Source organism: Carlito syrichta, unplaced genomic scaffold (genome assembly GCF_000164805.1).
Source record: "Carlito syrichta isolate Samal-C Ts95f unplaced genomic scaffold, Tarsius_syrichta-2.0.1 Scaffold305648, whole genome shotgun sequence".
NCBI lineage: Eukaryota > Metazoa > Chordata > Mammalia > Primates > Tarsiidae > Carlito > Carlito syrichta.
In genome coordinates, this window is record NW_007249744.1 from 858,006 (window position 1) to 881,696 (window position 23,691).

At 47.7% G+C, this 23,691-nt stretch overlaps 1 protein-coding gene across 2 annotated transcripts in view; it reads right to left on the reverse strand.

The window, feature by feature from the left end:
- CCDC134 (coiled-coil domain containing 134) overlaps positions 1 to 23,691 on the reverse strand; it is a 25,778-nt gene that overhangs the window by 1,612 nt on the left and 475 nt on the right. The window contains exons 2-7 of one of the 2 annotated variants that reach the window (XM_008062014.1): positions 19,934 to 20,052; positions 18,763 to 18,884; positions 18,173 to 18,257; positions 14,609 to 14,790; positions 14,250 to 14,321; positions 3,594 to 3,808 (exon numbers count right to left, since the gene is read on the reverse strand). In XM_008062014.1, coding sequence (XP_008060205.1) covers positions 3,683 to 3,808; positions 14,250 to 14,321; positions 14,609 to 14,790; positions 18,173 to 18,257; positions 18,763 to 18,884; positions 19,934 to 20,036 — 690 coding nt within the window. In that variant the 5' untranslated portion in view covers positions 20,037 to 20,052 and the 3' untranslated portion in view covers positions 3,594 to 3,682. Of the gene's footprint in view, positions 1 to 3,593; positions 3,809 to 14,249; positions 14,322 to 14,608; positions 14,791 to 18,172; positions 18,258 to 18,762; positions 18,885 to 19,933; positions 20,053 to 23,691 lie in introns of those variants that run through there. The other variant, XM_021714432.1, reaches the window with a different exon arrangement.

Here is a 23,691-nt window from a genome sequence, read left to right on the forward strand (position 1 = left end):
TATTGTAGAGATGAGGTCTCGCCAAGTTGCCCAGTTGGGTCTCGAACCCGCGGGCTCAGGTAATCCACTCACCTCAGCCTCCCAAGGCACGGGATTACAGGCTGAGCCCAAGCCCAGCTGCCTCCACCTTTCAAAGTGCTAGGATTACAGGCATGAGCGACCATATGTGGCCAAAAACCACAAAACTTTACATAAATGGGGGACAGCTGAGGAAAGAGGAATGAGGAAGAGCTAAAGCAGGCTGAAACTGAGGGCAGGGAACCAGGACAAGAAGCCTGGGAGGATCACCTCAAAAAGAAGCTGTCAACAGCATCTAAGGACAATGACAGGGCAGAAGAGGTGGAGCTTGGATAAGGAGGGAGAAGGGCTATGGGCCAGGGAGGTTTTGCCTTAGGTATCTGGCAATGTCTGGAAACATTTTTGGTTGTCATAACTGAGGGACTGCTGCTGGCATCTACTGGGTAGAGGCTAAGGATGCTGCTAAATATCCTACAACACAGAGGACTGCCCTCCTCACACACACAATAAAAAATTATCTGCCTCAAAATATCAACAGTGCCACTGTTGGGAAACCCTGCCTTAAAGGATAATGGGGAGCTTCAGAGGTGCCATAGACAGAACGTCCAATATCACACTGAAAATATCACTACTGCCACCACTGGGCACCCCTAACACCAGTTACTGGACTGGCCACTAGAACTACCCCTCCACTGCTACCCCTGGTACCTGTGACCACTCCCACCACCAGCAGGACTCCCACACAGGCTGGGTACATCCAGTTCATGGAGCTATGGTCACATAACTGAATCTCAGCTGGAAGGGGAGGCTGGACAAACAAGTGTCCTGGGGTCTTTACAGCTGGGAAGTGGGCACTGCCTGTAGTAAGACTCCGAAGGTAGAATTTCCAGAACAAGCAACAGTGGCAACAAAGGACAGGAGAGAAGAGGTGAGCAAAGTGGCTCTGTTTCTTTGACAGTGCCCATTTGAGGGTGGGAAGACAGCATCAATCAAGATGGGGAGGCTCAAAGCATAGAGGGAAGAGCCTAGGGCAAAAGGTGGTGCCAGATGGACAGACAAGAAGACAGGTAAGACCAGGCCCCTCTCCTGGGCTCTGCATATAGTAGGCACTCAGCTAATCTTTGGAATGAACAAAGAACCATGAGAAAAAAGCACCTATCACTGAGAACACTTTCTGCCTATATATAGGCTCTCATCCCATCAACCACCTGGGCACTCTCAGATGGGGGACCCAAGGATCTGAGTGGAAGTGCCTGGTTCTGATAACAACAGCCTGCGAGAGCGAGCCCAGGCTAGTCCCAAGTAGCTTAGGTCTTCCCACCACAGTGGGCTGCCTTCCCCATCGCCCTGTAGTTTCCCAGTGTTGCTTCAAAAATCCTGCTAATAGGCCAGGCGTGGTGGCTCAAGCCTGTAATCCCAGGACTTTGGCAGGCTGAGGCGAAAAGATTGCCTGAGCCCAGGGGTTCGAGACCAGCCTGGACAACTTGATGAGACCTCATTTCTACAATAAATCAAAAACAGATGGGCATGGTAGCGCACACCTGTAGTTCCAGCTTCTTGGAAGGCTGAGGGGGAAGGACCGCCTAAGCCCAGCAGGTCAAGGCTGCGGTGGCCATGAGCGTGCCACTGCACTCCAGCCTGGGCAACAGCATGAGACTCCAACTTAAAAAAAAAAAAAATCCTGCTATTGACAGAGCCGTTAGAAGTAATTCAGTAGGACCTCCAGCCAAAGCTGGAACCACTCCTGCACTGTCCTGAGGTACCCTTTAACCTCCCTGCTGCCCCTAGAAAGCTAGGCCCACTGCCAAACAGCCCTATTTCTTAGAAAGTTACTTCCCCACTTAAAGGAAAGGGTAAGCACTCTCCCTGCTAAGTCAGCAACCATAACCACTCTCCAGCAAGAGGGCAGGGCGTGGCTTGTTGTCTCCTCCCCCCTAGCCCCCAGAGAAGAGCCTGGGGACTGGTAATGGCTCCCAGCTTCATCTGCAGGCACCATGTCAGGTTAAACAGCTGAGCCAGTGAATCTGACCCTTTCCCATGGTACAACCCTATAGTTCATAAACTCTAGTGTCCAACATCCCACATGATCCTCACTGAAATGTGGTTGGGGTCACACAGCCTAGGAGGAGCAGGGCTGGGGATGGAGCCTAGGTCTGTCGGGTCAGTCCCACTACTTGGCCCTGCTTCCACTGCCCAGCAAGGTGACCACCTAGGAGGTGGTGGGCAGTTCTGATAACTTCTCCAGACCTTCTCCCAGCCCTCACACTCAGCTCTCTTCCAGATACTTCTTATTCCCTTGCTGTTGAGTAACTGAGGGGGTGTAGGATGTTCTAGGCCTTTCCATGAGGCCTAGCTTCACTTTGCTCATAGGGAGGTCAGCTTCAGAGAAACAGGTTAGGGCTGGGCAGGGAATTCAGACACCACCAAATTAATTTTGCCAGGGAAGCCACAGCACAGGGAAGGGAATGGGTAGTCATCAAGTCTGATGGACTAAGACTCAGGTCTCCCTTAGGCTCTGTCAGTGGTAGGGGGTCAGGTGTCAGGGGATCTAGGATGGTTGTGTGTCTGCTCCTTTAAGAGGTAGACCCTGGCTTGGCAAGGTCAAAGTGACAGTTAGAATTCCTACCAAAACCCCTCCTTCCTCTGGTTGATAGGAGCACTGAAGGGCAGCTGCCCCTACCAAGGGCCCCAGAAACCACACTGTCCACTCAGGACCTAATTCTGTGTCTGTGGCCACAGGTCTCTGCTTACATACCTCCTGAGATGAGAAGCTTGCTGTCTGAGCAGTGAAGCTCAAGGTAGCCCTGCCTTTACAAAGTCCAGCCTCCTGCAGGGCTGCAGCCTGTCCCTTCCCTCCCTCTCCACCATGTTGAGGCTTTCAGTGTTGCAGAGAGGACAAATTGACTTTTCCCTGTGCCTGCTCAGTGACTGTCCCCAGAAATCTGAGGACAGAGATCATGTTGCTCCAAGGTCTTCTTGGGTTAAACATCCTCCCAGGACCACTTCCAGGTCCCTTCCCAATACTGATCCTTTGTCAAGGGCAGTGCTGAGGCGAGAATAGGAGACCTAAGCCAAACACCTGCTTCTCTGCCCTGCCAGGATCTGGAGCTCCTCCTAATGGGACAGAAACATCCCCCAAGTTGGTTTCTACATCCAGGGGGACCCTGGTCTCATCACATCCCCCTCACCAGTATCAGTCTGTCCAAAGAGTTTGCTGGCTTTTATTGTGTCTCTGCAGAGTGTCTGGGACCTGTGCTGGCAGTTCAGTAACACAGGGGGCCACAGCCAGGTGGCACCTTCACTCATGGTCAGAACGTGTTTCTGCTGCTTCCTCACAAAGAGTGGCAGCCAGTCATCCAGTAGCCCTAATCCACCAGAAGGATCCAGCAGTCCCCACAGGGTCATGTTTTCAGCACTTGTCTTCTGATGGCATGCTTGGTACTCACTCCAGGGAGATCCCTGGGAGGAAATCCAGCCCCGAGGCTCAGTCCCTTCAGTCAGGGCTCAGACCCAGCACCAGAGGGCCGAGCAAATGTGGCCTCCTGATCTGGAAGGGCTGGGTGCTCACCACCATGGCTGATGCTGCTCTGCCATGACAACACTGGCACCTCTTACTTCCCAACTGGTCTCCTCCTGGCCCCTTGCATCCTGAGCCACTCCAGGACTATAACTCAGACTGGGATCTTGAGATCCTTGGGCCTTTTCGGATCTCTTTCCGCTTCTCCTCTTTCTTCCGGCGTCTCTCTTCTTCTCTCAGTGCCTTCTGGAAAGGGTCAGTGCTGGGAATGAACTGAGAGGAAGAGAAGGGTGGTCTGGTTTAGTTTGTGGTAGCATGGTCTACTCTGAACTAGGCTGCTGGTAGGTGTGAAGATAGGAAGGTTGCTTGGACACAAGCCCTGCCTCAGACACAGAGACAGTTAAATGGGCTTAGGGAAAGCTACTGAGTGGGTCTTGAAAGATAAACAGAAGTCTGCCACGCAAACAGGGCAAGGGAAGAGAAGGGCATTCCAGGCAGAGGGACAGATGCTGAGGTGGGAACCTGCATGGAGCATATGAAAAACAACAAACAGACTCTTCCAGGGTGAGGGGGTAGAGTGGCTGAGATCACCAAAGACCTTGGAAGCTCCCGTCTGCCACACCCTTCACGAGGAGGGGAGGGAGACCAGTGACTTATAACAGGAAGGCTGCCGCTGGAGTACAGGTTGTACTCTCTAGGTGAGAGAGCACACATGAACAGAGGTAGGTCAGAGGCCAAACCAGCAGGCTCTGAACGTGAGGTGGGAGGAAGAGAAGACGATGGTGGTCAGTGAAGGAGTTGGCACACAGGGCAAGCCAGGTGGACAGGGGATGAGGACTTCAGGGGGACATTCCTCAACTGCAGCCCCAGGCCCTCTGCTCTCCTCCCTCTGCTCTCCTCCCTCTGCTCTCTTTCCAGACCCGCTTGCCTAAATCTCTCTCATAAACCCTCTACCTCTCTCTGTCTTTACTATGGCCACACCCATCACCACCTCCATCTCTCTGCTGGATGAATGCAGGAGTCTCCCAAGGTCTCTCCATCCACTTTGGTCCCTCTCAAGCCATTCTCCTCACTGCTGTTGGATCTTTTCAAAATGCCAATCTGATTGTGTCACAGACCAGCTTCCAATCCTTCCATGGTTCCCCAGGACCTTCAGGACCAAGTTCCATACGATACATCTGCAGGCCCACTCTGCACACTTCCCCAGTCCTGTCTTACACGCCCCTTTTATGCTCTTGGATTCCCTGTGTCCTCCACTTCCACGTCTCTGCACATGCTGTGGCTTAGGCCCAGAATGCTCTTTCCAATCACGGCCCCTTTACCTTCAGCTCAGTTGTCACTGCCCTCCAGACCTGCTCTGACTCCCTGCTGGGCTGCCTCCTCCATGGCGTGCTCTCTTCAACTGTGTGCCAATTCCTTCTCAGTGCTTCTCCCTTGTGATCCACCATGTCATGCCTTTTGCCTCCATGACAGCATTTCCACGAAGACAGGAGAGTTGTGTCAGGTGTTGCTCACCACTATGCCACAAGCCCCTAGAACAGTATCTGCCTGCCTTCTCCATAGCACTCAATAAGTGTTTTTAAAAATGAGTGAGTAAGCCATGTTAGAATATGAAATACAATAGTACGGTAGGTCCTCAAATAACGAATAACCTGGTTTCATTCAAGGTCATGTCACTATAATGTTGATGAGGAACAAAAAAATCTATTCCTGGCTAGGGCCACTATCTGTGTAGAGTTTGCACATTCTCCCTGTGTCTACATGGGTATTCTTCTAAGAACTCTGGTTTCCTCCTACATCCCAAAGATGTGCATGTTAGGTTCACTGGCGTGTCTACATTGTCCCAGTCTAAGCAGAGAGTGTATGTGAGTGTGCCCTGTGACGGGATGACATCCTGTCCAGGGCTGTTTCTCACCTTATACCCTGAGCTACTGGCAAAGAGACTGGCCACCAATGACCTGAAACTGAAATAATTGGGTAAATAATTATCTTGTTTTTATTACTCTTTCTTAAATGTAGGTATAGCTCACTTATTTCAGTATTTAATAGTATAAGTGTTTTGGTCTTCATTTAGAAGTTTGGTGATATTTTTAGAACCAGAAATATGCTTGCTTATATAAATTAGCCTGTAGTAAAATTGGTTTTGTTACACATTGTTTCGCTTAAAGTTATAGTTTCCGAGAACCTAAGTGAGGATGTACTGTGCCCAAAACACTGGTAGCTATGTTGTAAAACACACCCCTTGCTCTTAGGGCAAACATAACAAATGTGTGGTCAAGGTTGACATTAAAAACAAACTAAGAGCTCCACCTTGTGGAGTAATCTATCTACCAGGTTAGACTGAGTTATGCTCCTGAAAGGGAAAATCACAGAAATGTAGCCAAGGGAGGGTAGGTGACATGCTCAAGTCACACAGCACATAGTAGGCCCAGCCAGGACTAGCCCCGCAGGCCACCCTCTTCCCTGCCTAGTGCTTCCCCTTCGACACTCAGCTCCTGTCTCTATGAGTGAATCCTGATCCACTTAAGAGGGGAAGCTGGAAGATGCCCCAAGCCACAGAGGACCCCATTCTCTCTGACTCTGGCTAGGGAAGGGCAGGTCAAGAGATCTTGGCACCTCCAATCTCAGCTGGCTCAACCCAAACCTATTTGGGTTAGAAAAGAAACACCCCCATCCTTTCCCCACTCCCTTTCCTACCTAGGCCTGGCAGCACGTACTCATCTTTCAAGTCTTGTATAGATGTCTCCTCCAGGAAGTCTTTCCTGGCCACCCCCAATTGTACCTGACCAGCCTGGGTCAGGTCACCAGGCTGATGGCGAACATACACACAGTGGTTAAGAGCACAGTTAAAGAGGTAAACCCCCTGCATTTGAATCTTGGCCCCATCACTTACTGGCTGTAAGACCTCAGGTCTATTGCTATACCTCTCTGTGCTTCAGCTGCCTTCTGTTGTGCCAGTTATCAATTTATTGCCACTCTATCCCAAATTCACTCTTTATGAACTGCTCTATAAAAATGCATCTGGCTCCAGGACAGAACCTCAAACTTCCAAGCTTGGCCTTCAAGGCCCCAGACTACAGCCTACCTCTCCAGCCTCATCTCTTCCTTCCCTCCAGCGATCCTGCTCTATGTGTCCTAGACAACAACTGTACCCTCCTATAACCTCAGGCATTCCACTCTTCCCTAATTCCTTAACCCTAACATTTATTTGATTCTACTAGGACCTACAATCCATTGCTCCTACCACCTTTTCACTGTCCCATTCACATCTTTACTTCCCCTTTTGAAGATCAGAGTTGTGTTCCATCCTTAAAACTGCTCCTTTGCAGACAGCTCAATGTCCAGGGCTCTCTTCCTCCACTGCCTGCACAAGCTACATTTCAAGGCTGTATAAATCCAACAAGTTAAATTTCAAGGCTGGATAAATCCAACTTCCTGCTTATTCCAGCCCCACATCCTTGCAGCTGAACTTGCTGAAGAAAAACAACTGCACTATCTGATCTCACTTTAAGTTCCTGATGCTAACCACAAGCTGCCTAGCAACCCAGCACAGTTCCCTGGCCACTCACTCTCCTGCTCTTCTTTCTATATATACCTTCTCCTCAAGTCTCCAACACACCCCTCCTCACTCCTAGACCATTGCCTTGCTTCCTATTTCACAGAGAGAATGAAAGCATGCAAAAGACAACTTCCACAAGCTCCCACCACCCCACCCAACAATAGTTGTTTCTGTGCCACATACTCTGCCTCCTCTCCTATTCAAGATTAAGTTCTGCTCTTCCACCCAAGGTCAACCCTTCCCCTGCACTATATCTCATCCCTCCTCACCTCCTCTAAATGAGGCTCCAGCAACTTGCCCCTCTGTACCATCAGTTTTTCCCTCTCTAATGGGTCAGTTCCATCAACATACAGTACAAACATGCTAGTCTCTTCCATCTGACTAAAAACTGAACCTACAGTCCCTTCCAGCTATTATCTCATTACTCTGCTCTCCTTGAAAGCAAAACTCTTCAAAAGGGTTGTCTATACTTGCCACATCCATTTACAATCCTCTCATTCTCTCGAAATCTAATCTTTTCTTCCCCATATGCAACCAAAATTGGTTTTATTAAGACCACCAATGGCATCCACATTGCTAAATCCAGCAGTCGATTCTCAATCTTCATCTTCCTTGAACTCCCAGCAGCACTGGATGAACCAATTGCACCCTCTTTCCTGTAACATTTTCTGCTTCTAGTCTCTGGGAAACAGCTCTCTTGGGTTTGCCACTGTTATGCTGACTGCTCCTTCTGGGAGTTCTTTGCTAGTTCTTCCTCATTCCCCCAACCACTAGTGGCAGCCATACCCCAGGCTTCAGTCCTCAGACTGCTTCTTTGCCCACTGGGTGCGCTAAGTGACTATGTCCTGTCCCATGGCTTTCAGTGCCTTCTACACAAGCATGACTTTGTATCTCCAGATTCCACCTCCTCTCTGAAATCTAGAGTCATATATCAAGTTGCCTCTTTGGTGTCTTTATCCAGATGCTCACCAGGTGCAGAAACAAACTCTTGATTCTCTCTTTAACCATTTGAGAAAATGGCAGCCCCGTTCTTCCAGATGCTCAGCCAAAAATCTTAATGCTGCTTTCTCTCTCTCCCACCATATCTACTTCCTCAGCAAAGCCTACTGACTCTACTTCCAAACAAGAAACAGAACTGGATCATTTCTCACCAGCTCCACTATTGCCTCCCTGTTTTCAGCCAACATCAACTCCCAAACAGACGAGCAGAGCAGCCGCCTCATCTGTGTTCCTACTACTACCCTGGTCCTTGGCCATCACCCACACAGCAGCCAGATGATCTTTTTAAAGTAGTAAGTCACAGTCTATCACCCTGCTCTCCAAGTCTCTTGCAAAGACTTTTGGGGGTCTCAGGATCTGGCCTACAATCTGACCTCAACTCACAACCCCTACTTGCTCCCCCAAATATGCTCCCAACTCACAGCCTTTGCACTTGCTGCTCCTTCAGCCCAGAATGTTCTACCCTAGGAGAAATGGCTGGCTCCCTCCCCTGCTTCAGGTCTTTCAGTAAGACTGTGCCCAAGGCATGTGCAATAGCAACTATACCCTCACCTTGAGCATTCCTTAACCATATTCTCCTGCTTTTTCTCCAGCCCTTGTCATCACCTACCATATTACATATTTTTTAATTGACCATCTGTCTCTCCCAACTGGAATGCCACTCCCAGGAGAGCAGAGTCTGCTTCCCCAGGGGCTGAGATTTAACAGACACTCACTAAATACTGGACAAATGAATGTGCTATACATCTGAGCCTTTGCACAGGCTTGTTCCTCTGCCTGGAAGGCCCTGCCTCAGCTGATTCACCCAGGAACTTACTTATTCCATAGCCTCCATCATATATTTCCTGAGTCTGGGTCAGGTACCCTCTTAGTGTCTCAGAGTTCATTTTGCTTCCATCTTCCATTAGTACAGTGATCATGCTGGTTAGGGACTATATTTTGCTGCTGCCTTCCTCATCAGACTGTGGATATCTGAAGGGCAGGGACAGGCCCAGCATCCTACACAGGGACAGTGGCTGGCACACAGCCTGATGCGAGTTGGCACTTGTGATGGTACAAGAGAAATAGGAGAGAAGCCAGGCACAGTGGCCCACACTTGTAATCCCAGCACTTTGGGAGGCCAAGGCAGGAGGATTGCTTGAGTCCAGGAGTTCGAGACCAGTCTCGGCAATAAAAAAGTTAGCCAGATGTGGTGGTGCATGCCTATAGTTCCAGCTACTTGGAGGCTGAGGTGGAAGGATCGCCTGAACCCAGGAGGAGGAGGGCACAATGAGCTGTGATTGTGTCACTGCACTTCAGCCTGGGCAACAGAGTGAAACCCGACTCAAAAAAAAAAAGGAGCCAGAGAGAACTCCCAGAACACACACCAGCATGGTGGGAGTGTATGAGGGGAGCTGAACAAACCTGGGCTGCTGCTGGTGGGCAGGTCCATGGTGGATTATCAACAAGTGAGTAAAACCTCAGAACAGTCCCCAGTCAACAAGAAGAAATGGAAGTATATTGTTGCTATGGCTACATCCAAATAGAGTACATTATGATAAAGCTAGGCTCAAATTTATCATGGTACCCATTCTCTCTGTGGCCGTGCTCAACCCTCCTCTGAAAGTGAAACATCCATGACCTGCAGGACGAGAAGAACCAGCATCACAGCAATAAAGCATCTCCACAGGTGATCCTTGCTTGGAAAGGCATTCGCTATGCCCTTGAGAGTCCCTGCATGTTTTCTTGCTGCATATACCAAGAATGTAAAGCCCTGACTGTCCCTGACCAGGGCCATTTATTGGGGTTATAATTGCAGCAAGCAACCTTGAGAGAATATGTTATCTAAGTCCTTCATGGAGGAGTGCCAGCTATCCCAGTGGGAAAAATCATTATCCCCCTCTCTGCCACATAAAGCAAAGCCACTGGCTCAACAGGGGTCTCAATTCCCCTAAGTACTCAGACCTGATCTGCTGTAATTCAGCTAAGTTAAAAATAAATAGCATAGGTCATTGGCTTGCTAAGCTATGGGTAGCTATGTATTCTTTGAGCTATGGCCAGGTCATGTTTTCTTAAGCTTTGGCCCCCTTCCCTACCTTGAGGAGGTGAATCTCCTCTTTCTCTTTTTCTTTCTAGTTTAGTTTTTAAATAAACTGTATTTTCTAATCTAAAAAAACATTAATAGCATTATACAGAAAAGAGTTAACAGTCAGCCTGACTGCCATTCTTTAAAAGGCCTGCTTCCGGCCAGGCGCGGTGGCTCGGCCTGTAATCCCAGCACTTTGGGAGGCCGAGGCGAGAAGATTGCCTGAGCCCGGGGGTTCGAGACCAGCCTGGGCAACTTGGTGAGACCTCATCTCTACAACAAATCACAAAAACTAGCCAGGCATGGTGGCGTGTGTCTATAGTTCCAGCTACTTGAAGGGCTGAAGGAAAGGATAAACTAAGCCTAGCAGGTGGAGGCTGTGGTGGCTGTGAACATGCCACTGCACTCCAGCCTGGGCAACGAGAATGAGACTCCAACTCAAACAAAAAAAGAGGCCTGCATGTCTCACACCTATAATCTCAGCACTTTGGGAGGCTGAGGTAAGAGGATTACCTGAGCCCATAGGTTCAAAACCAACCTGGGCCAACTTGGGAAGACCTCATCTCTACAATAAATCAAAAAATTAGCCAGGCGTGGTGGTGTGCGCCTGTTGTTCCAGCTACTTGGAAGGCTGAGGTGGAAGGATCGTCAAAGTCCAGCAGGTTGAGGCTGCGGTGGCCATGAGCATGCCACTGCACTCAAGCATGGGCGACAGAGTGAGACTCCGACTCAATAAATAAATAAATTAAAGACCCGTTTCCAAGGCTAGCCCTTGGCTGGCATCTGGGAACTTGCATTTCAGGAGGGCTCCTACCACCCTAACTGATAGGAGTGGTTCATTGTGCCTAAACTGTTTGTATAAAGCTGAATATTTGCTTTCCTCTGGGGAGTTTGGGGTTTTTGTACAAGTTAGGCAAAAAGTACCCACATGACCAGCTCCCAGTAAAAACCTGGGCATGAACTTCCCTGGCAGACAACATTTACACATATTATCACAACTAGTTGCTGGGGATACTAAGCACATCCTGGGTGACTCTAGTGGAAGAGGACTCTGGAAGCTGTGCCTAGCTTCCCCTAGACTTTGCCCCATGCATCTTTTCCCTTTGCTGATTTTGCTTTGTATTCTTTCTCTGTAGTAAATCACAGCCATGAACATGACTATATGATGAGTCCTGTGAATCCTCTTTGTGAATCATCAAACCTGGGAGTGGTTTTGGGAACCCCTGACACAGGTGTCTATGGGTAGCAGCAGCTATCCAGCCCCAGTGACAAAATTGGAAGACTAACTGCCATAAAGGCCAGTCAGACAATGACCTGAATTAAAAACCATCATCATCCTTGCTTAGGTCATACTCCTAACAACTAGGCATGTTATATTCTGAACTGTTGTCAGTGTCCTAGCCATCTGAAGACTGCAAACCAGCAAATGAAAGACACTTAACCTTCTTTACAGCCAAAAACTGTGGAAACAAATTTTAGTTGCAAACTGGACAGTCTGGGTCACTCATTTAGATGCCCACAGTAAGGATCATTCTCTGATGAGATCAATTCTCTGATGAGAATCCAACTGGATTCGAACTGCTCATCAAGCCTACACCATCCAGATCACTGCCACTGTCACCTAAATGTATCACTGTACTAGATGTGACAACACATCTACTACCAATGACTGGTGCACAAAGCAGAGGACTCTATATTTCTGGGTCAACCACCTGAGTCTCTGGCTGGAATGGTATGGATCAAGATCAATAGGATTATGGGCATGTGGTTGAGTCTACAGCTTGCTGATTTTCCCTGAGGGGCCCACGTGGATAAAGATATAGCAAGGTCTCTATAAATCTGTAAAAATGCCCTGGTCCTACTCAGACCTGATGCTTCTGAATAAAAGGTCTACGTGAGAGTAGTAAGCAATTAGAGAAAAAGTAAAACTATAGTTTCTGGGATAAAACACATGGATTTCTTTTTTTTTTTTTTGAGTTGGAGTCTCACTCTGTCGCCCAGACTGGAGTGCAGTGGCACGCTCCCAGTCACTGCAGCCTCGACCTGCTGGGTGCAGGTGATCCTTCCGCCTCAGCCTTCCAAGTAGCCGGAACTACCACGCGCACTACCACATCCAGCTAATTTTTGATCTATTGTAGAGACAAGGTCTTACCAAGTTGCCTGGGTGGGTCTCAAACCGGCAGGCTCAGGCAATTCACTCGCCTTGACCTCCCAAAGTGCTGGGATTACAGGTTGAGCCACCAAGCCCGGCCAACACATAGATTTTGTAGCAAATAATCCTGGCACCCAGAAAGTGTGGGGAGCAATTACTGCTCTCTTTGTCTCTTAGATCCTGCACTGCCACTTGGCGATACAATCGTAGTCTGCCAAAGCCCAGTGGCAGCTGCTGTTGTCAATGTGGCCAGCTGTTGGGCATATCATTCCAGTCCACGTGAGAGGAAAACTCACATAGACACATCAGCACTGAACTATTCTGCTGTGCCAAATACCATCAAAGATAATTCCCAACAGTGATCCTGTGCAGACATACAAGCCAGAATAACCTTGTTTTAATCTGACAGGTACAAATTCATCTGCTTCTCCTGATGCCCAAGCAGCCTTGGATTATGCCATGTAGGGCAAATGAAGCTCCATGGTGACACTGTCCTTGGGCTTAGTCAAAGCTTGTGCTAGAGATCCAAATCAAGTGTAACATGGGAAAGAATGGGTCATGGATGTATCCCTATAGGGGACAAGGGTTTCTTTGGGCCCATTCATTGCAGTCTGTAATTACTGGCAATAACATCAAAGATTGACAGGTCAATCTCAATGCTCTCATGTGGGTAGTGATGGATAATAGATTGGTCTTAGAACATACCCTGATCGTCTAAAATGAGACCTACTGGTCCCACCAGGACTTAAGTCACAGTCGGGTGAGTCTGAGACCCTGGAGGACATGGTTGAGGTCAATACTGCAGGTTGGCCCCATTCTGTTTTTTAGAGTACAGTTGATAGTAGCCTTAAGTAAATAAAGTATGAGACAAATTGAATTGATTTGGTCCTACAGCCTCTATCAGTCAAACTAATCAGACTAAATGTCATATTAATGAGAAAATTTGAGTTAATCCAAGACATGTAGGGCTTGGGGTAGACTGTTGGGGTGGGCAACCCACCATGGCCCTGAGCGTCCCTGCATGTTCTTGCTGGGTACACCAAAAATACAAAGTCCTGACCCCTCTTTCCCTGGACCGTTTTTCAGGATTTGTCTGTAGAGAGCATCCTTGAAGACTGAGGCAATGTCTCCCACCAAACAAAGAGTAGGCTTGCCTCTGTTCACTATAAAAATGGTAAATTTCCTAAACTGGTGGTTCTCAGTTGTGATCCACACCCACTACATGTAGCATCCACCAGGGGACTTGGGGAACAAAGTGAACCAACACAACCAAGCCAACATTCTGGCTACTGCATTTGTTGTAATAGAGTCCGATGTCTCTGACCTGTGTCCATGAAGCAGAAATAGGCTAGTTCATGGGCCTACAAGCAGGGTAAAATCCTATAACATTCACAGAGCCAATACTCCCCTATATAGTCCTCCAGCCACCAACCATGCAGCCTTTCCTTCCTGCCCTTCCTGGCTATGTCCAGCCACCTCTGATCCCTTCCTCCTTCCACTGTATGTGTCCTCATCTTTCATCCCAAACTGTAGCCTCCAGTCCTCAGAGTCCACCTCAGCCTCCTAGAATGAGAGCATGTGCAGGAGAGCAGGATAGAAGCCAGATGGTACTCAGAGGCTCAAGGGAAGAGTGTAGGCTGACCTCCCTGGCTGCCCTGATGTTCACCTGAAGTGGGATGCCTATTTTGTGCTGGGATGGGTGTATTTACAGCCTCCAACTGCCCCCAACAGTTCCCATAGCTGAAGTCTACACCCCATGGACAGGGAACCTGTGGCAAGAGGAGCAGTGACTCGCCCACAGGCTCCAGTAAATGAGTGATGGTTTCTACATCCAGACCTAGGCATGTCTGACTCCAAGTCTAAAGTCACCCAAGGCCCCATCCCTTGCAAGTCCCAGCCTAAGCAAAGTAGACACAGCCACAGGCCCCTGGCAGCTCACCTCTGTGCGGTCTGTTTTAAATGGGTTCTGGAAGTTGGAGTCTTTCTCACTGATCCCCAGCTCCTGGGCCATCTGCAAAAAGGAAAAGCTAGTCATCCTCTGCCTTCTGCTTACCAGAGAGCCGCTCCCTCCATGCAGGGACCCAGGTCCCAGGCTTGGGCAGATGTGGGCCAGGTGATGACCTCAAAGGATCCAGATCTGCACAGAACCACTTAAAATGGAATTTCTGTGGCCCAAGGTACCCTAATGCCCAACAAAGAAAACACAACCAAGCACTGATTCAGGTCCAACTAAAGGCAGATGTGAGGCTCCTGGCCCATCACCAGACAGAGGGCTCCTGGGCTTCCTCTGTCCCTTACCAGGTTGAGGATGGGCGAGTGGGGCCCCTGGTCAAAGACGCCTGTTTGATTGCAGAAGCTGATGCCCCAGCGGATGAGGAGGTTCCAGTTGGAGTTGCGGTCAAAGTAGTGGTGCACAATCCTCGGGAAGCGTAGTACTACATCGCCGAAGAAGGCCGTGTTCTCCACCACATGGGAGAAAGCTGTCAAGAGGATCCTGATAAGTGGCCAGAGTAGAAACCTGCCTAACGCCTGCCTGGCTAGGACCTGACAGCCTCCAAAGAAAGAGGCACCCACCAAACCCACTAAGCAGAGAAAAGAACAGCACCCATGACCATGTGTGTAGTGTGGGCTAAGGATCTTACGTCCACCAGCTCACTGAATCCTCGTAACCACTTTCAGAGTGAGATATGACTGCTGTTCCCATTTTACAGATGAGAAACTGAGGCTCAGAAGCTAGTGAGCGGCAAATCTGGGCTGCAAATCCAGGTCTGTGTGTCTGCCCAAAGGCATATCTCACCACAGGAGAGTGTTGTTTAGTACATGGATGCTGACGCATCACACAAGGCTTTGCTGGGCCTGACTCCCTGATATGGTATTCAAATGTCCAGTTGTGGGCTCTGGTGTTAACACAAGAGTGTTTGTGAGAGGCCAGGTCTGTCAGGATAGCCAGGGAACAGGCCATGGTTTTTCTTCTTTAATATTCCTTCCACTCTATTTCACTTTACATGCTTCTTAAGTTCTTATTTTGAACTTACTTTCTTTTCTTTTTTTTTTTGAGTTGGAGTCTCACTCTGTCGCCCAGACTGGAGTGCAGTGGCCGCTCTCGGCCACCACAGCCTCGACCTGCTGGGCTCCGGCGATCCTTCCGCCTCAGCCTTCCGAGTAGCCGGAATTACAGGCATGCGCTACCATGCCCAGCTGATTTTTTTGATTTATTGTAGAGATGAGGTCTCGAACCCGCGGGCTCAGGCAATCCACTCACCTCAGCCTCCCAAAGGCGCAGGATTACAGGCTGAGCCACCGAGCCTGGCTCTTACTTTATTTTCATTTTACTTTTTTTTTTTTTTGAGTCAGAGTCTCACTCTGTCACCCAGGCTGGAGTACAGCGGCACAATCACAGCTACTGCAGCCTCAACTTCCTGGGTTCAAGTGATCCTTCCGCCTTAGCCTTCTAAGTAGCTGGGACTACAGGCACAAGCCACCATGCCCAGCTAATTTTTTTTATTGTAGAGACAAGGTTGTCTCATCATGTTGCCCAGACTGGTGGTCTCCACCTCCTGGGCTCAGGCAATCTTGCCGTCCTCTCAAAGTGCTGGAATTATAGGCATGAGCCACCATGCTAGGTCTTGAAATTATTTTATTTATTTTATTTTTATTTATTTATTTATTTTTTAGTTGGAGTCTCACTCTGTCGCCCAGACTGGAGTGCAGTGGCCACTACCAGCCACCGCAGCCTCGACCGGCTGGGCTCCAGCAAGCCTTCCGCCTCAGCCTTGCTGGAACTACAGGCGTGCGCTACCACACCCAGTTAATTTTTGATTTATTGTAGAGATGAGGTCTTGCCAAGTTGCCCAAGCGGGTCTCGAACCCACGGGCTCAGACAATCCACTCACCTCAGCCTCCCAAGGCGCAGGATTACAGGCTGAGCCACCAAGCCCGGCTTTGAAATTATTTTAGACTTACATAATATAACACAAAATTCCTTCACTCAGCTTCCTCTAATGTTATCATCTTATATAACCATTGTACAACTATCTCAACTAGAAAATTAACAGCAACACAATTATATTAACTAATCTACAGACCTTATTTTAATTTTGTCAATTTTCTCACTAATGTTCTTCTGCTGGTCAATAGATCTGTTTAGACCGGGCTTTGTTAGTGTGTTTTAGGAAAACAGCCTGTTGCAGAGCAAGAGTGATGCTATCCTGAAGTAAAACAGCCATGATGGTCAATATCTGACCCCTGCATACCAAGGTATTCTGCAGTAAGATCTTTAAACAATGCCTGTAGCATAAATAACGCCACATAAAGATGTTTAGTGAATCTTACCAATGGTCCTAAGTTTCACAAGAAAGTCTGAGACATGACCAGATATACATTTTATCAAAAAAAAAAACTTGCTATATAGGCCTTGTGGTGGCTCACATCTGTACTCCCAGCGCTTTGGGAAGTTGAGGCAGGAGGACTGCTTGAAGCCAGGAGTTTCAGACCAGCCTAGGCAACATAACAAGACATCATCTCTACAAAAAATAAAAATCAATCAGATGGGCGTAGTGGTGTGTGCCTATAATCTCAGCTACCCAGGAGGCTGAGGCAGAAGGACCTCCTGAACCCAGGAGGTTGAGGCTGCGGTGAGCTGTGATTATGCCACTGTACTCCAGTCTGGGTGACAGAGTGAGACCCTGACTCCAAAAAACCAAGAAAAAAACAAAACAAAAACACTTGCTCTGTAAAGGAAATGTTCTGAAGGTGGGTGCAGGGATCTACTGTCTCATGGCCACCCAAAATATTACTTCTGTTCAAAAGTCCCTATTAAATGTTTCTTTCTGAAACTGAATTTGTCAGCTTCTTTCTTTGGCCTTCAAGCTCCCTTGGCCTTTGTGGGTAGGTCTGCATAGACCTGCTCACCATGGAATATGTCCATCATGGTTGCAAGTCCTCCAGACCCAGGCTGGCATGAAGAACTATACACAACTCTGAAGGCAGCCCCTATTGGAGACAGAAGAGAGTGCCCAGGCAGCCCTCACCAGCACTGGCTAGGCCACCCAGAGACAAAGAGACTCCAAAGATATGCCAGGCTGGATCTGAGACATGTTAGGCAGCAACCCCTGGGCTTCAGGATAATCTTGAACCTTGAACAACTTGGGAGTCAACTTGGTTCAAAGGGAAGAGCCAGGCAAGTCACTTGTCCTCTTTCATCTGGAAAATAGAGGAAACTGCTTTCCTTACAGAGTTATAGTGGAGACTAGAGTTGGTATTTGTAAAGTATCACTTATTCGATACATAAGGGTTGCTTATATCCTCTCTCAAGCAGTGCAATCTAAGAATTAGATTGTAGCCAGTTAGTGTGGAAGAGAAATTCTTAGACGAGGGGATCTTATTTATATATGTTTTCCCCACTTTGTCTGAAAAGGGATTTAATGGAGTTGGAACTTTACAAATAGTAGTAAAGAGTACTGGTAACTGCCTCCACTGGCTCAGCCACTCTGACAGGCCTCAGTCTTTTCTTTAAATGAGAACAACTCTTGCTCTTCCTACCAGAAGGATCAGGGTGATGACTAACTGACCTTGTTTCGGCCTCTGGTTTTGTAGTGGGTGGTGACTTCTCCTTGGTCCTCCTGCTCCAAGCACAGGCTAGGACAAAGGAGTATATCTGTGTCAGAGGCACAGAAACTGGATCTAAAGTCCAGAAATGCTTGGAGAAACATAGACTAAATGACTATCTGCCCAAGGGATCACTTGAAAGGTGACACAAGAGGGTACTTCCAGGGAGAAAAAAATGAGTGACAAGAACAGAGAGAAGGAAGAGCTAAAGACCAGGGCTGTGAAGAGGAGAGGGTGGGGTGGGGAAAACCATACCATCCTTCAGCTTCTCATCCTGGGGGAAGGGTCCATCTGGGAGCACATCGGCAGCAATAAGCACTGTCCGTGAGTCCTCCAGTACCTGAAGGAACCCCACCTAGGCTGAGTGGCTTTGCAGAACCTGTCACAGACTGACCCCATCCCCACTTACTTAAACTCCACTTTGACTCTTTTGCATGTTGCTCCCCACCTCATTGAACACCATTCCCCCCCTTAGGACAGCTGTCCCCAACATTTTTTACATCAGGGACCAGTTTCTTAGAAGAGAATTTTTCCACAGACGATGGGATGTGGGAGACAGATGTAAGATTCTCATAAGTAGCACGCAAACTAGATCCCTCGCATGAACATTTCACAATAGGGTTTGTGCTATGAGAATCACAGATCTGACGGGAGATGAAGGAGATGAAGCTCTACTCGTCCAATGCTCACCTCCTGCTGTGTGGCCTGATTCCTAACAGGCCATGGACCAGTACTGGTCCATAGCCCAGGGGTTGGGGACACCTGTCTTAGGGAACTCTTACTTATCCATCAGTGCCCAGATAAAAAACTGGTCCTGCCACGAGCTGCCCTCTGCCTGCACATACCTTAAAAAGCCCCTTGAGCATGACATCAAGGATCTTGTACTGCTGGTGGACATCATTTAGCTGTGCCAGGTTCTTCAGTGCCAACAGCTGCTCCCTCCGCTTCACCTCAAACATCTTCTTGTCTTGGAGGCATTCAGTTAAGGGGCTTGCATCAACAGCCCTGTCTGGACAACCTGGTGGTCATGACCCAAAAGGCCCATTCCTCATCAGCAACAAGTATCTGCAAGGGCCATGGATGCCCATGGCTGGGACCTCCAGGAAAGGAACAAACTGAGAGGTACAGCCCGCAATGCATCATTCATCCAGTCCCCATCCTCCCAACCCTCCAGAACCTGGTTCCTGCCTTCCCTTCACTGTGGTCTTCTGCCCTCTCTCACATACATCCACTGTTCCAGAACCTCCACCTCTCTCACGCTGTATCCTCTGCCTTGGATGTTCCTTACCCTCCTCTAGGAGTTTCTATTCTTTCAAGACCTGTCTCAAAATGCACAGCACAGTATTTATCCCTGACTCCTACTATGTCCATCACAGCCCTGACCAGAGTACAATGATCGTTGTTTGGATGCTTTCTCCCCCTATATCTATGGATGCCTCAAAGCTAGGACTGCACCTCTCTCACGCTGTATCCTCTGCCTTGGATGTTCCCTACCCTTCACTAGTAGTTTCTATTCTTTCAAGCCTGTCTCAAAATGCACAGTACAGTATTTATCCCTGACTCCTACTGTGTCCATCATAGCCCTGATCAGAGTACGATCGTTTGTTTGTGGACTTTCTCCCCCTATACCTGTGGACGCCTCAAAGTTAGGGCTGGTTCTGATTCTTCTTTCTATCCCCAAAGCCTGGTCCAGAGGAGGTGGCTCAGTACACCACGGTCATCATAGTTCAAATAATCCAGAACTCCTGAGTTTCTGCCCGGGTCTTGCTCACAAGGTGCTAGGCATATGTACAGTCCTCATTGAGCCTCTTTGGCTCTAGAAATGTGCCTTGCCATCTCCATTTAACTGAGGCTCAGGAGAGAACTGACTTGCTCAAGGTTGGCTAGAGCACCTTACCTTCTCTGCCCTGGTCCGTCAGCTGGGCCTGATCATCTCTGGAATCCCCCAATAGGGGGACCTCATTTATAGACCTCTCAGAGACAGCTCATGAACCATCAACCAACCCGAAAGGATACAGATCTCCAGGCTCGGGTCCAGAGAGGTCCTCAGGGTGCCTGTGGCTCCTGTCCCAGACAGTAGCAGGACAAAGAGGAAGGCCAGGAACTGAAAAAGGTCCATATCCAAGACCCTGGAGCTAGAGAAGTGACCCAAAGAAAGACAGCGAGATCCAGAGGTTGGTGCTATATAAAATATAGAGTATACATGAACAGCAACTTCCCCTGACATGGAAAAGCCTCCAATACCAAGAAACAAGCTTTGGAAAGTCCTGAAGTTCCAGCCTTTAGCCCAGGGCCTGTGACCAGCAGGCATATAATACAGACCTATGGGATGGTAGAAGGAAGATAAATGTTAGAAACACAGGAATGCTTAGAGCACAGGGTCAGCATCTAGAGCTCTGAGTTGGAGACCTGTCCCTGGCCCTGACTGTGGAACCTCGGGCAGACTGCTCAGTGTAAGCCTTAGTAGCTTCCTCACCTGTAAAAGAAGGCTTAAGGAGGTTTCCTCCCTGCTGCAAGGAGGGAGGTCTGGGTGAGGTGCTATGCCCAGGGGAGGCATAGTGGTCAACAGTATTCCCTTTCAATCCCTTATCCTAACAGGAATCCCATGCAGCCAGAAGGGTATGAAACTTCTGTCCTTAGAAAGGAAGAAGGAACAAAGAGCAAGGAGGCAAGGCAGTCTTGGGGTAAGAGGGCTGCTACTCACTTTGAAACCACAGGTACCACATGCAATACCTATTCCTGTGAAAGTTCATTTTCTTTTATCTTTAAGCATGTGATTTGCTGGTCATACATCATTGCCTTCTGCTTTTCTTCTTCTTTGAGAGGGCACATCTTTTTTTTTTTTTAGGTTAACTAAATGTGTTTGTTTGTTTTGTTTTGTTTTGAGTTGGAGTCTCACTCCGTCGCCCAGGCTGGAGTTCAGTGACACGCTCGTGGCCACCCCAGCAGCGACCTGCTAGGCTCCGGTGATCCTTCCACCTCAGCCTTCCAAATAGCCGGAACTACAGGCGTGCACTACCACACCTGGCTTTTTGATTTATTGTAGAGACGAGGTCTCGCCAAGTTGCCTGGGCTGGTCTCAAACCCGCGGGTTCAGGCAATCCACTTGCCTCGGCCTCCCAAAGTGCTGGGATTATAGGCTGAGCCACCAAGCCCGGCCTGTTCGCCTTTTTAAAAAAGTATTTATTTATTATACAATTGTGGGGTACAAGTGAGGATCTACTACATAAGTAGGCTGCATGCAGGTGAAGTTTGGGCCTTTAGGTAGCTCTCACTCCCCCTGCTAGTGGACCAAGTACCCTTTGTGTTACCACGTGCCCCTTACCCTCCTCCCTCCCTCCTTCCCCTAGTGCCGATTCTGCCCTGTGCTAAGGTGATAAGTGATGGGGCTCACTTATAAGTGAGAACATCCAGTATTCAGTTCTTTGTTTCTGTGATAGTTCACTTAATTTGACGGTCTGATACTATTAATACATCCCAGCCAAGGCAATGATTTTGTTCTTCTTTATGGTTGCAAGAGAGTATACCTTTTTACTTGGCTGGGATGATAACTCTCTTTTAACTTTTTTGTCAGTTCCTATAAGTTTTTTCTCCAGTTCTGTTATTATGGCCTAACACTGAAACGTTGTGCCTTGAATGCCAAGAAAAGTGTTTTCTTCTAATATAACTTGGTTTTTCTTCATCTATCTAAATTGTTCCATGTAGCCAGGGAACTTCTCATGCTTTTAACTAAGATCAAGTACTCTCTTGTTCAAGATACTAGTTTTCTTGCCTATGTTCCTCTATAATATGGCAAACACTCATAACCTTGGACACACTCTTCCTGTGTCTAATTAAATTCAAGTACCAAAAAACTGAGCTATAAAAGGGTTAAGGCTTTTTGTCCTTTGTTTTTAACATGCATGTTACCTTCTCTACTGCTTTTGAAGTCTTTGATTATCACTCTGGCTAAATGTATGACTAGTATTTCATAGTGACCTGTGATCCTGTTTTTGACCAGCTGAACTTAGGAACTTTCCAGTCAAGCCATTAGAGATCCTCAAAGGATGTATTTCTCATCTTGTAGAGATATTAAGTGATTAGCCTTATTTGGTTAAGTGAATGGGAAATACTGTCAAATAATAAGTGATGTTAGCCCAAATGTAGTGGTTCACACCTGTCATCCCAGCACTTTGGGAGGCCGAGGCAAGAGGACTGCATGAGCCCAGGGGTTTGAGACCAGCCTAGGCAACTTGGTAAGACCTCATCTCAACAATAAATCAAAAAATTAGCTGGGCATGGTGGCACACGCCTATAATTCCAGCTACTTGGAAGGCTGAGGTTAAGGAGTACCTGAGACCAGCAGGTCGAGGCTGCGGTGGCTATGAGTGAGCCACTGCACTCCAGCCTGGGCAAAAAAGTGAGATTCTGACTCAAAAAAAGTGATGGTAGATCTTCTTTTAATTACATCTATGGGTATGTTGTTTACATAAATGTTCCAAAATGGTATAAAACTCTTAGAAATCTAATATGTTATCAGTCATAATTCTGGTTATGTTACCTGCCACAAAAATAACAAATTGACAAATTTCCTTGTCAACTGCTGATTACGATGAACTTCCACCAGATTTCTAACCACGGTTATTCTAAGTCTCCATCATCCACAGTTTGATTCTTTCTCTAAAAGCATTTATAACCAGGTTCATAAGACTCTAACAAGTAATCTTAAATACAAGTTTCCAAAAACTTTAAGATCAATTGACTAAATAAAAATTTTTCAGAGCTCTAATGAAGAAACTGATGAATTCATGAAACCGCTAATCAAGACCAAACAGAACAAAAATTAATTACACCAGATTAAGCTACGGACGAAGGTGTTTATGACTTTATTTGACACATTATTAGCTCTTTACTTGTTTGTTTTCCAGATTTAAGAAAACTTTTTCTCTTAAGCTATCTAGTTTACAGCAATTTGATAAAATATAATTTTGTGAACAAAGGTGGAAACATTTACCTTTTCTCCCTACTTGATCCCTCCAAAATTTGGAAGCCACTCACGAGTAGTCTTATGGCAATAGGGTTACTTGCATAAATTCAGTAAGGTTTGCTCTCTCTTTATAGTAGGATACAATTGGAAACGGTGGTTATGTTACCAGGGCTGTGACTGGAATATCATATTTGAGAATGAGCATAGAAAATCTGGCTTCAAGGGGTCCCAGCCATACAGTGACAACTGTCACTTCTAGGCTGGACACAATGGCTCACACCTATAATCCCAGCATTTTAGGAGGCCAAGATGGGAGAATTGCTTGAGCCCAGGAGTTTGAGATCAGCCTAGACAACACAGCGAGCCTTCATCTCTACAAAAAAATTTTTAAAATGTGACCGGGCGTGATGGCGCACATCTGTAGTCCCAGCTACTTGGGAGGCTGAAGAATTGCCTGAGCCCAGGAGGCCCAAGCTGTGGTGAGCAGTGATCGTGGCACTGCACTCCAACCAGGGCAACAGAGACCCCCAACTAAAAAAAAAAAAAAAAAAAGTCACACAGCTATTACCAGGCTAAACCAAGGGTCTATTTGGTTCTAAATCCAGTGCTCTGCATCCTATCTCTTTCTAAGCATCGGTTACATAGGATCAGAACTGGCCACTGATCTACCAGAACACCTGCCCCAGGGGAGAGATGCTCAATTATAGACAGTGAGAGGTTACGGAGGACATCCAGGGAAGCCCCCACTTTAAGGCAGATAAAACAAGTGAAGCCTAAAGAAGTAGTCCAAGTTTGCCCAGGATCCTCC